Source organism: Carcharhinus amblyrhynchos, chromosome 7, assembly GCF_965287045.1.
Source record: "Carcharhinus amblyrhynchos chromosome 7, sCarAmb.v2.hapA, whole genome shotgun sequence".
NCBI classification, from domain to species: Eukaryota; Metazoa; Chordata; class Chondrichthyes; order Carcharhiniformes; family Carcharhinidae; genus Carcharhinus; species Carcharhinus amblyrhynchos.
The window spans coordinates 73,732-88,947 of record NC_137330.1 but is presented as its reverse complement, the minus strand read 5'-3'; the positions used below and the strand labels follow the sequence as shown (position 1 = coordinate 88,947).

The 15,216-nt window shown below is 50.6% G+C and overlaps 1 protein-coding gene across 1 annotated transcript in view; it reads left to right on the top strand.

The window, feature by feature from the left end:
* LOC145344691 (uncharacterized) overlaps positions 1–7,431 on the top strand; it is a 55,741-nt gene extending 48,310 nt beyond the window's left edge. The window contains exon 3 of the mRNA XM_080191797.1: positions 2,122–7,431. Coding sequence (XP_080047923.1) covers positions 2,122–6,448 — 4,327 coding nt within the window. The 3' untranslated portion in view covers positions 6,449–7,431. The remainder of the gene's footprint in view (positions 1–2,121) is intronic.
* The last annotated feature ends 7,785 nt before the right edge of the window (positions 7,432–15,216 follow it).

Sequence of the window (15,216 nt, the reverse complement as noted above, 5' to 3'; positions counted from 1 at the left end):
AGGAAAGGATGTCCCGAGGCATGGTACATTGGGGAGACCATGCAGACGCTATGACAATGGATAAATGAACACCGCTCGACAATCACCAGGCAAGACTGTTCCCTTCTTGTTGACGAACACTTCAGCGGTCACGGGCATTCTGCCCCTGATCTTCGGGTAATCGTTCTCCAAGGCAGCCTTCACGACACACGACAGCGCAGAGTCGCTGAGCAGAGACTGATAGCCAAGTTCCGCACACATGAGGACGGTCTCAACAGGGATCTTGGGTTCATGTCACACTATCTGTAACCCCTGTGACTTGCTTGAAGTTGCGACATCTCACTTACTGTCCTGTCTGGAGACAATACACATCTCTTTAACTTACGCTTAATGCTATCTCCACTCACATTGTCTGCACCTTTAAGACTTGGATAGCAGATTAGCTGTAAAGACTTGCATTCTAATCAGTATTCTGTAAACTGTGTGTGTTCCTTTATATGCCCTGTTTCTGAACAGAACTCTCCACTCACCTGACAAAGGAATAGCGTTCCGGAAGCTTGTGGTGTTTACTATCAAATAAACCTGTTGGACTTTAACCTGGTGTTGTGAGACTTCTTACTATCTTTCTCTGATCGGCAGGCAGTGACTTAGTGGGGTCCCGCAGGGATCTGTGCTCGGACCCCAACTTCACATTGTATATTAATGATTAGGAAGAGGGAACTCCAAATTTGCAGATATTACAAAGCTGGATGGGAGGGTGAGCTGTGAGGAGGATGCAGAGATGTTTCAGTGTGATTTGGACAGGCTGAGTGTGTGGGAATCTGCAGAGCAGATGCAGTATAATGTGGATAAATGTGAGGTTATCCACTGGTAGCAATAATAGGAAGGCAGATTATTATTTGAATGGGTGTAAATTGAGAGAGGCGGATACTCAGCAAGACCTTGGAGTCCTCGTGCATCAGTTGCTGAAAGTAAGCGCGCAGGAACAGCAGGCAGTAAAGTAGGGAAATGGTATGTTAGCCTTCATAGCGAGAGGATTGGAGTATAGGGATAGGGATGTTTTACTGCAATTGTACAGGGCGTTGGTGAGACCACACCTGGAGTATTGTGTACAGTTTTGGTCTCCTTATCTGAGGAAGGATGTCCTTGCTATAGAGGGAGCACAGTGAAGGTTTACCAGGCTGATCCCTGGGATGGCAGGTCTGTCATATGAGGAGAGACTGAGTGGGTTAGGATTATATTCACTGGAGTTTAGAGTGAGAGGGGATCTGATAGAAACTTATAAAATTCACACAGGGTTAGACAGGGTAGATTCAGAAAGAATGTTCCCGATGGTGGGGGGAGTCCAGAACTAGGGGTCAGAGTTTGAGGATAAGGGGGAAACCTTTTAGAACTGAGGTGAGGAGAAATTTCTTCACCCAGAGGGTGGGGAATGTGTGGAATTCACTCACACTGAAAGTAGTTGAGGCCAAAACATTGTGAGATTTCAGGAAGAAATTAGATTTTGCTCTTGGGGCTAAAGGGATTGAGGGATATTGGGGGGGAGGGGGATCAGGATATTGAATTTGATGATCAGCCATGATCAGAATGAACAGCAGAGCAGGTTGGAAGGGCCGAATGGCCTCCTCCTTCTAGTTTCGATGTAATCAATTCCCCTCACAATAAACAACAATGTTCTATTAGGTTTCCTAATTACTTACTGAAGCTGTAGCCTTTTCTGATTCAAAAGCAAGTAGTGGTGCAGTGTTCTTGTCATTGGATTAGTAATCTAGAGACCCAGGGTAATGCTTTGGGTACCTGGGTTCAAATCCTAACAGGATAGGTGGTGAAATTTGAATTCAGTACAAATCTGGAATTGAAAGTATAATAATGCCCATGAAACTGTTGTTGATTGTAAAAACTCATCTGGTTCACTAATGTCTGTATCTGGTCTGCCCTACTCATGACTCTAAACCCACAGCAATGTCTTCTACTCTTAAACACCCTCAGGAATGGGCTGTAAGTGCTGGCCCAACCTGTGACGCTCACAAAAAAATAAATGCATTAGGACTCCCGGATCCATGTGCATCTGCGTTTAAAGAGCATTTTTGGAGCTGGTCATTATTTGGCATTAATCTCTCTCTCTTTGTGTTACCAATACAGATGTGAAGTTTGCGGGAAGCGATTTGCTCAGTCGGGGAAGTTGATGATTCACCAGTGCATCCATACGGGAGACAAGCCTTTCAAATGCGACAGCTGTGGCCGCTCCTATAACCGGTTAGACAACCTACGAAGGCACCAGCGCACTCATCTGATCGAGCGACCATTCAAGTGCCCTGTCTGCGGCAAGGGTTTCACCGACTCCTCCTGCCTGCTGGCCCACCAGCGCGTCCACTCCAGTGAAAAGCCCTTCAAGTGTAGTGTCTGTGGCCGTGGCTTTACCCGCTCAGCCAAGCTGGCACTGCACCAGTGCCTGCACACTGGGGAGCGGCCCTATCGCTGTGGTGAGTGCGGCAAGAGCTACAACCGCTCAGAGAACCTCAAACGGCACCAGCGCAGCCATACCCGGGCTCGTAAGGCACTGCGCTGCCTTCTTTGCCAAAAATCCTTCAATCTGTTCTCCACCTTCCTGGCACACCAGGCCAGCCACACTGGTGAGAAGCCTTTCAAGTGCCCTGTTTGCCAGAAGGGTTTTGGCATGTCCTCCTCTCTGCTGGCTCACCAGTCCATCCACACTGGCGACAAACCATACTGCTGCCAGACCTGCGGCAGCAGCTACAACCGGCTCGATAACCTCCGGAGGCACCAGCGCAGTCACCAGGGAGCCCCCACTGACTTGAGGTGGGAGACCAGGGGCCGGAGGAAGGCCAAGAAGCCACTGCCCACTGGAGCTGAGCCCGGGCCCCAGGCCGGAAGCTGGGCAATGCCCAGCAAAGCAGGGGATAACTCGTTCTCACTGCAGACAGACCCAGTCATTCACGTCCAGACACGCTTTCGGTGTGATGTCTGTGGGAAAACATTCAAGGAATCCTCAGTGCTTCAGACGCACCAACTAACGCATTCCAAGACTGCATATCGGTGTGATGTCTGTGAGGAGCTTTTTTCTGATCCGTCTGCGTTTCAGGAACACCGGCTAACGCATGCCGAGACCACGTATCGATGTGATGTCTGTGAGGAGCTCTTTTCTGATCCGTCTGCGTTTCAGGAACACCGACTAACGCATGCCGAGACTGCGTATCGATGTGATGTCTGTGAGGAGCTCTTTTCTGATCCGTCCGCGTTTCAGGAACACCGACTAACACATACCGAGACCGCTTGTCGATGTGATGTCTGTGAGGAGCTTTTTTCTGATCCGTCTGCGTTTCAGGAACACCAGCTAACGCATGCTGAGACCGCGTATCGATGTGATGTCTGTGAGGAGCTCTTTTCCGATCCGTCTGCGTTTCAGGAACACAGACTGACCCATACTGAGACCGCGTATCGATGTGATGTCTGTGAGGAGCTCTTTTCCGATCCGTCTGCGTTTCAGGAACACAGACTGACCCATACTGAGACCGCGTATCGATGTGATGTCTGTGAGGAGCTCTTTTCTGATCTGCCTGCGTTTCAGGAACACAGACTGACCCATACTGAGACCGCGTATCGATGTGATGTCTGTGAGGAGCTCTTTTCTGATCCGTCCGCGTTTCAGGAACACCGACTAACGCATGCTGAGACTGCGTATCGATGTGATGTCTGTGGAGACATGTTCTCTGAGCTTTCTGCGCTTGAGACGCATGGGCTGACCCATGCCGAGACCGCGTATCGATGTGACGTGTGCGGAGAGCTCTTTCCCAATCCGTCGGAACTCCAGACGCACCAGCTGACACATGTTGAGACCTCCTACGACTGCAATGTCTGTGGAATGAGCTTTGCCACACCATCCACTCTCCAGAAGCACCGGCTGATTCACGCCAAGAGACCGATCCATCGATGTAATGTCTGTGGCAAGTCTTTTAAACAATCATCTGATCTCCTGGTGCACAGTTATGTCCACACTGGTGAGCGGCCGTTTGGCTGCACCGTGTGTGGCCGGAGCTTCACCAAAGCAACCTCTCTCCGTGCGCACCAGGCGATCCACACCGGCCAGAAGTCTTACTGCTGCCACGCCTGTCCCAAGAGCTACAACCGGCTCGACAACCTGCGCCGGCACCAGAGGGTGCACCTGGGCGACCGGCCATTCCGCTGTACCATCTGTGGCGACAGCTTCATCTCCTCAGCTCTGCTGCGTGCCCATCGGGCTGGCCACAGCTATAAGTGCCAGGGCTGTGGCGAGACTTTTGCCCGGCCAACCTCCCTGGCTGAGCACCGGTGCCCTGGCGCAGCACCGCCTCCAGAGCGTAGGGGTGATGGGGAAGAGGATCCTGGTGCTGCCACCACTACTGAGCCACTACCTCCCTCCCCAGCTGACCAGGTCATTCACGTGGCCACGCGGTTTGAGTGCGAGGTATGTGGCCAGGCCTTTGCGGATGCACGTGCCCTCCAAGCTCATCGGCCCCACCACCTGGACAGATCATGTGAATGCCTGGAGTGCGGAGAGATCTTCAACAGCAGGGCTGCCCTTCAACAACACCACACCATCCACACTGAGCCCTCCTACCAGTGCGGTGTGTGTGGAGAGATCTTCAATGATTCATCCTCACTTGAAGCTCATAAACCCATCCACACTGAGCCCTCCTACCAGTGCGGTGTGTGTGGAGAGATCTTCAATGATTCATCCTCACTTGAAGCTCATAAACCCATCCACACTGAGCCCTCTTACCAGTGCGGTGTGTGTGGAGAGATCTTCAATGATTCATCCTCACTCGAAGCTCATAAACCCATCCACACTGAGCCCTCTTACCAGTGCGGTGTGTGTGGAGAGATCTTCAATGATTCATCCTCACTCGAAGCTCACCGAGTGATGCATGTCGAACGAAGCTTCAAGTGCAGTGGATGTGGCCAAAGCTTTGAGAGCCCCTTGGCTCTGTCCTCCCATCACTGCAGGAACATAGGGGCCAAGCCCTTTCGATGCCTGCTGTGTGGCAAAGGGTTCAGCCAAGCCATTTCTCTGAGGAAGCACCGCTGCCCCAGCCCAGGGGATAGACGCACCTTCCGCTGGGCAGTGGGTAACGACCGGCTCAACCAGCCTCTGCCGCCCCCCATTCCTCGGGGGGCTCGCCTCTCTAGCCGCCCCCGGGAGCGCTGTTTCAAATGTGACGTCTGCCCCAAGAGCTACAACCGGCTTGACAACCTACGCCGGCACCAGCGGGTGCACCTGGGTGACCGGCCATTCCGCTGTACCGTCTGTGGCGACAGCTTCATCTCTTCTGCATCACTACGAGCTCACCGGGCTGGGCATGGCACCCGGGGTGGATACAAGTGTGAGGCCTGTGGCGAGACCTTTGGCAGCGCTGCCTCGCTGACTGAGCACAGGTGCAGCCAGCCCTTCAAGTGGTCAGTTGAAGAGCCCCCAGTAGTTGATGCCTCCCCGCCTTCCTCGTCCTCTTCCTCCCCCCATCCAGGCCTCGGGGTCCGGGAAGCTCCCGGGAGCCTCCCTGCCGCCCTCTCTGTGCAACCAAGCCGGCTGTTCGAGTGTGACGTTTGTGGGGAGAACCTGAGTGATGCTTTCTCTCTGCAGACACACCAGCTCCTCCACACCTGGGAGAAGCCGTTCCGCTGTGACCTCTGCGACCAAAGCTTTGAGGATTCCTCTTCACTGACAGAACACCAGCTCACCCACGTCACTGAGCCTGAATCCCCTACCCAGTATAAATGTGGGCAATGCCAGGAGAGCTTTGACAATCTGTCTTCCCTGACAGAACACCAGCTCACCCACGTTCTGGAGCCTGAATCCCCTGCCCAGTACAAATGTGGGCAGTGCCAGGAGAGCTTTGACAATCCGACCTCACTGGGTCAGCACCAACTGCTGCACACCTGGGAGAAGCCGTTCCGCTGTGACCTCTGCGACCAAAGCTTCGAGGATTCCTCTTCACTGACAGAACACCAGCTCACCCACGTCACTGACCCTGAATCCCCACGGCGATACGAGTGTGGGCAGTGCCAAGCAAACTTTGATGGTCTGTCCTCACTGCATGCTCACCAGCTCCTGCACGCTTGGCAGCGTGCTCCCTTCAAGCGCGAGCAGGACTTTGAGGAGCTGGCCCCGAGCGAGCAGGGGCTCCCGGGCTGTGAGTGCCAGGCATGCGGCGAGCTCTTGGCGGACCCTGCTGCCCTGCAGGCTCACCGACACATGGTTCATGGGCAGGAGCCCACTGCCCCCTCCTCCCGTGAGAAACCCTACCGGTGCTCGATCTGCCAGAAGACATTTGCCCTTCACTCGGCGCTGAGGGCTCACCAGACCATCCACACCGGAAACAAGCCTTACCGCTGCGATGTGTGCGCCCGCAGTTACAACCGACTGGACAACCTCCGGCGCCACCAGTACTCCCACCTCAAGGCTGCCCGTTGATGAATGGTGCAGTGTCGATTAATCTGGACTCAGCAGCAATCCGGTGAGACCGGGAATGTGCCCTGACCATCTCTCCGAGCGTGGAATGATCAAGGCAAAGCTGGGGATGAATTGGCCAGATATCTGTCCAGCACAAAGACTACGGACCTTCATCCCTGGAATTCAGCAGTGGCACCACTGCTCCTGTGCAAAAACCAGGGGAGAATTGTGGGGGTGGGGAACAAACTGGGGAAGGTTTGAGTCTGATCTGTGATGGACCTGATTGGGAAGAACTACAGACAGGAGTGTTTGATGGGGGGACAGTGTAGCGGGAGCTTTACTCTGTATCTAACCCCGTGCTGTACCTGTCCTGGGAGTGTTTGATGGGGACAGTGTAGCGGGAGCTTTACTCTGTATCTAACCCCGTGCTGTACCTGTCCTGGGAGTGTTTGATGGGGACAGTGTAGCGGGAGCTTTACTCTGTATCTAACCCCGTGCTGTACCTGTCCTGGGAGTGTTTGATGGGGACAGTGTAGCGGGAGCTTTACTCTGTATCTAACCCCGTGCTGTACCTGTCCTGGGAGTGTTTGATGGGGACAGTGTAGAGGGAGCTTTACTCTGTATCTAACCCCGTGCTGTCCCTGTCCTGGGAGTGTTTGATGGGGGACAGTGTAGAGGGAGCTTTACTCTGTATCTAACCCCGTGCTGTACCTGTCCTGGGAGTGTTTGATGGGGACAGTGTAGAGGGAGCTTTACTCTGTATCTAACCCCGTGCTGTACCTGTCCTGGGAGTGTTTGATGGGGGGACAGTGTAGAGGGAGCTTTACTCTGTATCTAACCCCGTGCTGTACCTGTCCTGGGAGTGTTTGATGGGGACAGTGTAGAGGGAGCTTTACTCTGTATCTAACCCCGTGCTGTACCTGTCCTGGGAGTGTTTGATGGGGACAGTGTAGAGGGAGTTTTACTCTGTATCTAACCCCGTGCTGTCCCTGTCCTGGGAGTGTTTGATGGGGGGACAGTGTAGCGGGAGCTTTACTCTGTATCTAACCCCGTGCTGTACCTGTCCTGGGAGTGTTTGATGGGGACAGTGTAGAGGGAGCTTTACTCTGTATCTAACCCCGTGCTGTACCTGTCCTGGGAGTGTTTGATGGGGGATAGTGTAGAGGGAGCTTTACTCTGTATCTAACCCCGTGCTGTACCTGTCCTGGGAGTGTTTGATGGGGACAGTGTAGAGGGAGCTTTACTCTGTATCTAACCCCGTGCTGTACCTGTCCTGGGAGTGTTTGATGGGGACAGTGTAGAGGGAGCTTTACTCTGTATCTAACCCCGTGCTGTACCTGTCCTGGGAGTGTTTGATGGGGACAGTGTAGAGGGAGCTTTACTCTGTATCTAACCCCGTGCTGTACCTGTCCTGGGAGTGTTTGATGGGGACAGTGTAGAGGGAGCTTTACTCTGTATCTAACCCCGTGCTGTACCTGTCCGGGCAGACAATCTCAAATCTCTTCACGTCATTGGGTTAATTTATGGTACATTGGCAAGAAGGCAATTGTTTAGGTGGTGTCAGGTGTGAGAATTATTGACTGTAGCTCACCTAGGGGAACTCACTTATTGACTTGTTTCCTTTCTGGAGCTTTCAACTCCCACTGAAGGCAAAATTGGACTAAAAATTCCTTTGAAAAATAACAGCTTCAACAGTGTCGCGCTCCCTCAGTACTGACCCTCTGACAGTGCGGCGCTCCCTCAGCACTGACCCTCTGACAGTGCGGCACTCCCTCAGTACTGACCCTCTGACAGTGCGGCGCTCCCTCAGTACTGACCCTCTGACAGTGCGGCGCTCCCTCAGCACTGACCCTCTGACAGTGCGGCCCTCCCTCAGCACTGACCCTCTGACAGTGCGGCGCTCCCTCAGCACTGACCCTCTGACAGTGCGGCGGTCCCTCAGCACTGACCCTCTGACAGTGCGGCCCTCCCTCAGCACTGACCCTCTGACAGTGCGGCGCTCCCTCAGTACTGACCCTCTGACAGTGCGGCCCTCCCTCAGTACTGACCCTCTGACGGTGCGGCCCTCCCTCAGTACTGACCCTCTGACAGTGCGGCGCTCCCTCAGCACTGACCCTCTGACAGTGCGGCGCTCCCTCAGTACTGACCCTCTGACAGTGCGGCGCTCCCTCAGCACTGACCCTCTGACCGTGCGGCACTCCCTCAGCACTGACCCTCTGACAGTGCGGCGCTCCCTCAGCACTGACCCTCTGACAGTGCGGCACTCCCACAGCACTGACCCTCTGACAGAGCGGCACTCCCACAGCACTGACCCTCTGACAGTGCAGCACTCCCTCAGCACTGACCCTCTGACAGTGCAGCGCTCCCTCAGCACTGACCCTTTGACAGTGCGGCGCTCCCTCAGCACTGACCCTCTGACAGTGCGGTGCTCCCTCAGCACTGACCCTCTGACAGTGCAGCGCTCCCTCAGCACTGACCCTCTGACAGTGCGGCGCTCCCTCAGCACTGACCCTCTGACAGTGCGGCGCTCCCTCAGTACTGACACTCTGACAGTGCGGCGCTCCCTCAGCACTGACCCTCTGACAGTGCGGCACTCCCTCAGTACTGACCCTCTGACAGTGCGGCGCTCCCTCAGTACTGACCCTCTGACAGTGCGGCGCTCCCTCAGTACTGACCCTCTGACAGTGCGGCACTCCCTCAGTACTGACCCTCTGACAGTGCGGCACTCCCTCAGTACTGACCCTCTGACAGTGCGGCACTCCCTCAGCACTGACCCTCTGACAGTGCAGCACTCCCTCAGTACTGACCCTCTGACAGTGCGGCACTCCCTCAGCACTGATCCTCTGACAGTGCGGCGCTCCCTCAGCACTGACCCTCTGACAGTGCGGCACTCCCTCAGCACTGACCCTCTGACAGTGCGGCACTCCCTCGTTACTGATGCAGGACTAGCTCTCTTGTTAGTTGAATATACTGTGAAAGGCAGCTGAGTGCAGGTTTGGTGAATGGTGGGAGTGTCAGAGGGAGTATGGAAAGGAGGTCACTGTTAAACATGGTCAGGTTCTGAGGTACTGGGATTGGCAGCTGTTTGGCTGGCAGTTTCTATATTTAATATAAATGGATATATTTACATGTTACATAAGAGGTTAGATTAGTTAGTGTGTGGCACACGTTTGACATTCTTTCCCACATACTTTATGTGGCATTTTTGTTTCTGGTGGTTTCTCTCCCGGCAAAGAAATGTCATTAAACATTTTAAAATAACTCACCATTGTATCTGGGTTTCTTTCAATGTATGAGGTCATGATCAAGAGGGAGTGGGGACATTCCTTATTGGTGCTGTCCCAGGGATCAGGGGACAGTGTTTGCTCGCAGTTCCCTGAGGGCGAGGGGACGGCCTTTACCTGTATTCTCCCCTGTGTTACGGTACAATGCCAATCCTTCCTGCAACAAACCCCTGCTCTGTTATGTCACAGGGTCTGGAATTGGGAACAGTGTTCATGTTTTAAGAAGTATCAAAACGCATTTCCACTGTAGATGCCAAGATTGTTTCAAAGGGATTCCCAGCCGCTATTGTAAGTCCTGCAAAATGCAGAGAGGTGGAGTAGTTTCTAAACTGTGTTCAGGAGAATTTTCTACATAAATATGTTTGTGGTTCTGCGAGGAAGGAAGAACTGCTGAAATGCGGTTTAGGGGAATGATTGGAAACAAATGGATCAAGTGTCACGAGGGGAGCATTTAGGGAACAGTGATCATTACATATATAAGATAAAAGCAAAATCCTGCAGAAACTGGAATCTGAAACAAAAACAAAATGCTGGAAAATCTCAACAGGTCTGACAGCATCTGTGGGAAGAGAATAGAACCAATGTTTGTCAACTCTGATGAAGGGTCATCTAGACTCAACTGAAATTTTCCAGCATTTCTGTTTTTGCATCATAACATACAGTTCAGGTTGACTGTGGAAAGGGGCAAGGAATGATCCAGAGTAGAAATAATTAATTGAGAAGTGGGTGAGGGTGCACTTTCAATTGGGTGAAACTGGAGCTGGACTAGGTAAATTGAAATTAAAGATAGGTTGGTAAAGCCATGACTGAACTTTCCTTTCAAGGGGAGATGTTGGGGTGCAGTCAGGATACATACCCACAGGGGCAAAAGGTATGGGAAACAAACTTCATCAGATGAGAAAATGATAGTTGATGCAGGAAACTGTATGTCGATTGAATAATGCAAAGGTGAGTTAGACTCAATATATGAAAACTGTGATATGGAGTGAAAAAGAGAAGCAATGAATGAGAGTGAGAAGAGACTGACAGCTGGCATAATAGGGAATCCCAAAGTTTTGTCGTTTCTTTTTACTAGCAACTTTTCATATCATGAGACAACGATTTGATTTAATATGTTATTGTCGTATGTATCAGGATACAGTGAAACATATTGTTTCTTGTGTGTTATACAGACAAAACATGCCGTTCGTAGAGTACATTAGAGGATAAGGAAAGGATAGGCTGCAGAATATAGTGTTGCAGTTCAGATAGGGTGAAGGGAAAGATCAGCTTAATGTATTATAGGACCATTCAAAAGTCTGGTGGCAGCAGGAAAGAAGCTGTTCGATTGGTGTGTGACCTCAGACTTCTGTATCTTTTTCTAGACAGAAGAAGGTGGAAGAGAGTATGTCCGGGGTGTGAGGGCCCTTGATTGTGTTGGCTGCTTTTCCAAGGCAGCAGGAAGTAAAGATGCAGCAGAAAGTGTAGACAGAGCTACGTTCACAACCCTTTGTAGTTTCTTGTGTTCTTGGTCAGAACAGGTACCATACCAAGCTTTGATATATCTGGAAAGACTGCTTTCTGTAGTTCATGAAAACTGGTGAGAGTTGAATTTCCTTAGCCTTCTAAGAAAGTAGAGGCGTTGGTGGACTTTCTTAACTATAGTGTCATCATGGGGGCACCAGGTTAGATTGTTGGTGATTTGAACACCTAAACTCTTGAACTTGAATGACACCTCCTTTAGATTATCCTAAACACCAGTTCCTCACAAGTCTGTGTCCTGAGCCCTTACTATACCCTCAACCATCTCCACTTCATCACCATTGATATAGACAGGAGCATGTCCTCCGCTATGTTTCCTGAAGTTGATGACTTTCTCCTTCATTTTACTGATATTGAGAGATTATTGTCACTACACCAGCTCACCAGAAACCCTATTGCCAGTATCTAGTCTTGTCATTGTTTGAGATCCAATCCACTATAGTGGTGTCACCAGGAAACTTGAAAATGGAGTTGCATGGGAATTTGGCCACACAGTCATAGAGTAATAGAGGTTTCCAGCATCGAAATAGGCCATTCGGCCCAATTTGTCCATGCCGCCCTTTTTTTAAAAAATCCTTAAGCTAATAGGGTACTATTAGGATGCTAATGGAAAAAGATGAGTGCTGTCCAAAGGGGAGGGTGCTAAATTGGGGGAGGGCTAGATACAGCCGGATTAGGCAGGAGCTTATAGATACTGATTGGGATAGATTGTTTGAGGGTAAGTCCACATTAGGCATGTGGGAGTCTTTTAAGGGAAAACTGAAAAGGTTGCAAGAAAGACGTGCCGGTCAAGAGAAAGGATGGGAAGGGTAGGATTAGAGAGCTGTGGATAACTAGGAATATTGAGGACTTGGTCAGGAAGAAAAGAGAGGCGTATGTTAGGCCTAAGCAACTGGGAACAGAGAGAGCTTTGGAGGAATACAGAGAGAGTAGGAGGGAGTTCAAACAGGGAGTTAGAAGGGCGAAAAGGGGGCATGAAATGGTCTTGGCAGACAGGATTAAGGAAAATCCAAAGGCATTTTACTGCTATGTTAGGAACAAAAGGGTGGTTAGAGGAAAGATCGGTCCTCTCAGGGACAGAGGAGGGGAACTGTGCTTAGAGTCTGAGGGAATGGGGGAGATCCTGAATGAATACTTTGTGTCAGTATTCACGAAGGAGAGGGACTTGTTGTCCAGCACTGTCTTGTAGGGAGTTGTAGACCTGTTGGAGGAAATATCTATTACAGAGGAGGAAGTGTTAGGGTTTTTAGGTAGTATTAAAACTGATAAATCTCCGGGGCCTGATGGCATTTATCCCAGGCTGCTTAGGGAGACGAGGGATGAAATTGTTGGGCCTCTGACACAAATCTTTGTCTCTTCTTTGGACACAGATGAGGTCCCAGAGGACCGGAGGATAGCGAATGTGGTACCGTTGTTTAAAAAGGGGAGGAGGGATAACCCTGATAATTATAGGTTGGTGAGTTTGACGTCAGTGGTAGGGAAGTTGTTGGGAGAGGATTCTTAGAGATAGGATGTATATGCATTTAGAGTGTGGCAATTTGATTAGTGATGGGCAGCATGGCTTTGTAAAGGGGAGGTCGTGCCTTAGGAATCTGGTAGAAGTTTTTGAGGTGGTGACAAAAACGGCCGACGAAGGACGAGCAGTGGGTGTCGTCTATATGGATTTCAGTAAGGCGTTTGACAAAGTCCCTCATGGTAGGTTGGTGGAAAAAGTTAAGGCTCATGGGATCCAGGGACAGGTGTCTAGATGGATTGAGAACTGGCTTGGTAACAGGAGACAGAGAGTAGTAGTGGAAGGGTCCTTTTCTAGCTGGAGGTCTGTAACTAGAGCCGCAGGGCTCAGTACTGGGACCTTTGTTATTTGTAATATACATAAATGACTTGGAAGAGGGAGTAAGTGGTGTGATCAGCAAGTTTGCAGATGACATGAAGATGGCTGGACTTGTTAATAGTGAGGAGCAGTGTCAGGCAATACAGCAGGATATAGATAGGCTGGTATATTGGGCAGAGAATTAGCAGATGGAATTTAATCCTGATAAATGTGAGGTGATGCATTTCGGAAGAAATAATGTAGGGGGAGTTACATGATAAATGGTAGGCCTATTAAGAGTATAGAAACGCAGAGGGACCTGGGGGTGCAAGTACACAAGTCCTTGAAGGTGGCAGTATATGTGGAGAAGGTGACGAAGAAGGCCTATGGTATGCTTGCCTTTATAGGGAGGGGTATAGAATATAAAAGCTGGCGTCTAATGTTGCAGTTGTATAGAACGTTGGTTTGCCCGCATTTGGAGTACTGCGTCCAATTCTGGTCGCCTTACTACCGGAAGGATGTGGAGACCCTGGGGAGAGCGCAGAGGAGGTTTACCAGGATGTTGCCTGGTATGGAAGGCCTGAGCTACGAGGAAAGATGGGGCAAATTGGAACTGTTCTCCTTAGAAAGGCGGAGGATGAGGGGAGATCTAATAGAGGTGTATAAGATTATAAAGGGTATAGATGAAGTGAACAGTGGTAAGCTTTTTCCTAGGATGGATACAATAATTACGAGGGGCCACGGGCTTATGGTGAAGGGGGCGAGGTATAACTCGGATGTTAGAGGGAGGTTTTTCACACAGAGGGTGGTGGGAGCCTGGAATGCACTGCCAAGTAGGATGGTGGAGGCAGGCACGCTGGGGTTGTTTAAGGCTTACTTAGGCACATGAGCAGACTAGAGATGGAGGGATACAGGAGACTTTTCTAAATAAAGATCAAGAGCTTTGGGACGTCCCTGGGAATCAATTGATTCCTATGGACCTTCCAAAATATTTCACAGCTCACTTGTTTTACTTCTGAGCTTCTGGGGATTCTGTAAATGTCTGTATAAGTTGTGTGTGTTTATTGATGTCTTCTTTTAATCCACAGGAGATTCTGTCCACTTTGTTGACCAACAAGGGGCATACACGCGGTGGGTTGTGCAAGGGCTGCTCTTGGATGTTGCTTCGAGAGTTGCCTAGTGCTTCACGTCGTTAGTGTGCGCTTAAACTGGACCATCTGACAGGCAACACGACAGCTCAGTGACTATCGCTGTTTGCTGTGCAGATACATGGATTTGGGCCGGTGTCTGTGGGAGTTTGCACATTCTCCCCGTGATTGAGTGGGTTTTCTCTGGGTGCTCCGGTTTCCTCCCACACCCCAAAGATGTGCTATTAGGCTGATTGGTGTGACAAATTGTCCCTAAATTAATCTTCCCTCAGTCTGGTTTCCAGTGTGGAATGCCATAAGCGTAGACAAGGGTCATGGGTGGAAAAGGGGATTCACAATGTTAAAATGGTAGTGCGGGCTCGTTGGGCCGAAGGGCCTGTTTCCCATGCTGTGTTGATTTTTGTTCTAATCCCAATTGCCCATATCCCTCTATACCCATCATACCCATGATTGTACGAGGGGGCATGGCTTTAAATTAAGGGGGGGTAGTTATAGGACGGATGTCAGGGGTAGGTTCTTTACCCAGAGGGTGGTGAGGGATTGGAATGCCATGCCTGCTGCAGTTGTAAATGCGCCTAGTTTGGGGGCGTTTAAGAGATCCATGGATAGGTTTATGGATGAAAAGGGATTGGTTTAGGTTAGAGGGTCATTGTTTTTTAACTGGTCGGTGCAACATCGTGGGCCGAAGGGCCTGTTCTGTGCTGTAATGTTCTATGTTTTACTACTACCTCTGGCAGCTTGTTCCAGACATACCCCACCCTCTGTGTGAAAAAAGTGCCCCTCTGGACACTTTTATATCTCTCCCCTCTCACTTTAAACCTATGCCCTCTAGTTTTAGTCTCCCCTACCTTAGGGAAAAGATATTGACTATAGCTGATCTGTGCCCCTCGTTATTTTATAGACGCCTATAAGATCACCCCTCAGCTTCCTGCGCTCCAGAGAAAAAAGTTCCAGTATATCCAGCCTCTCTTTATGACTCAATCTATCAAATCCCGGTAGCATCCTAATAAATCTTTTCTGCATTCT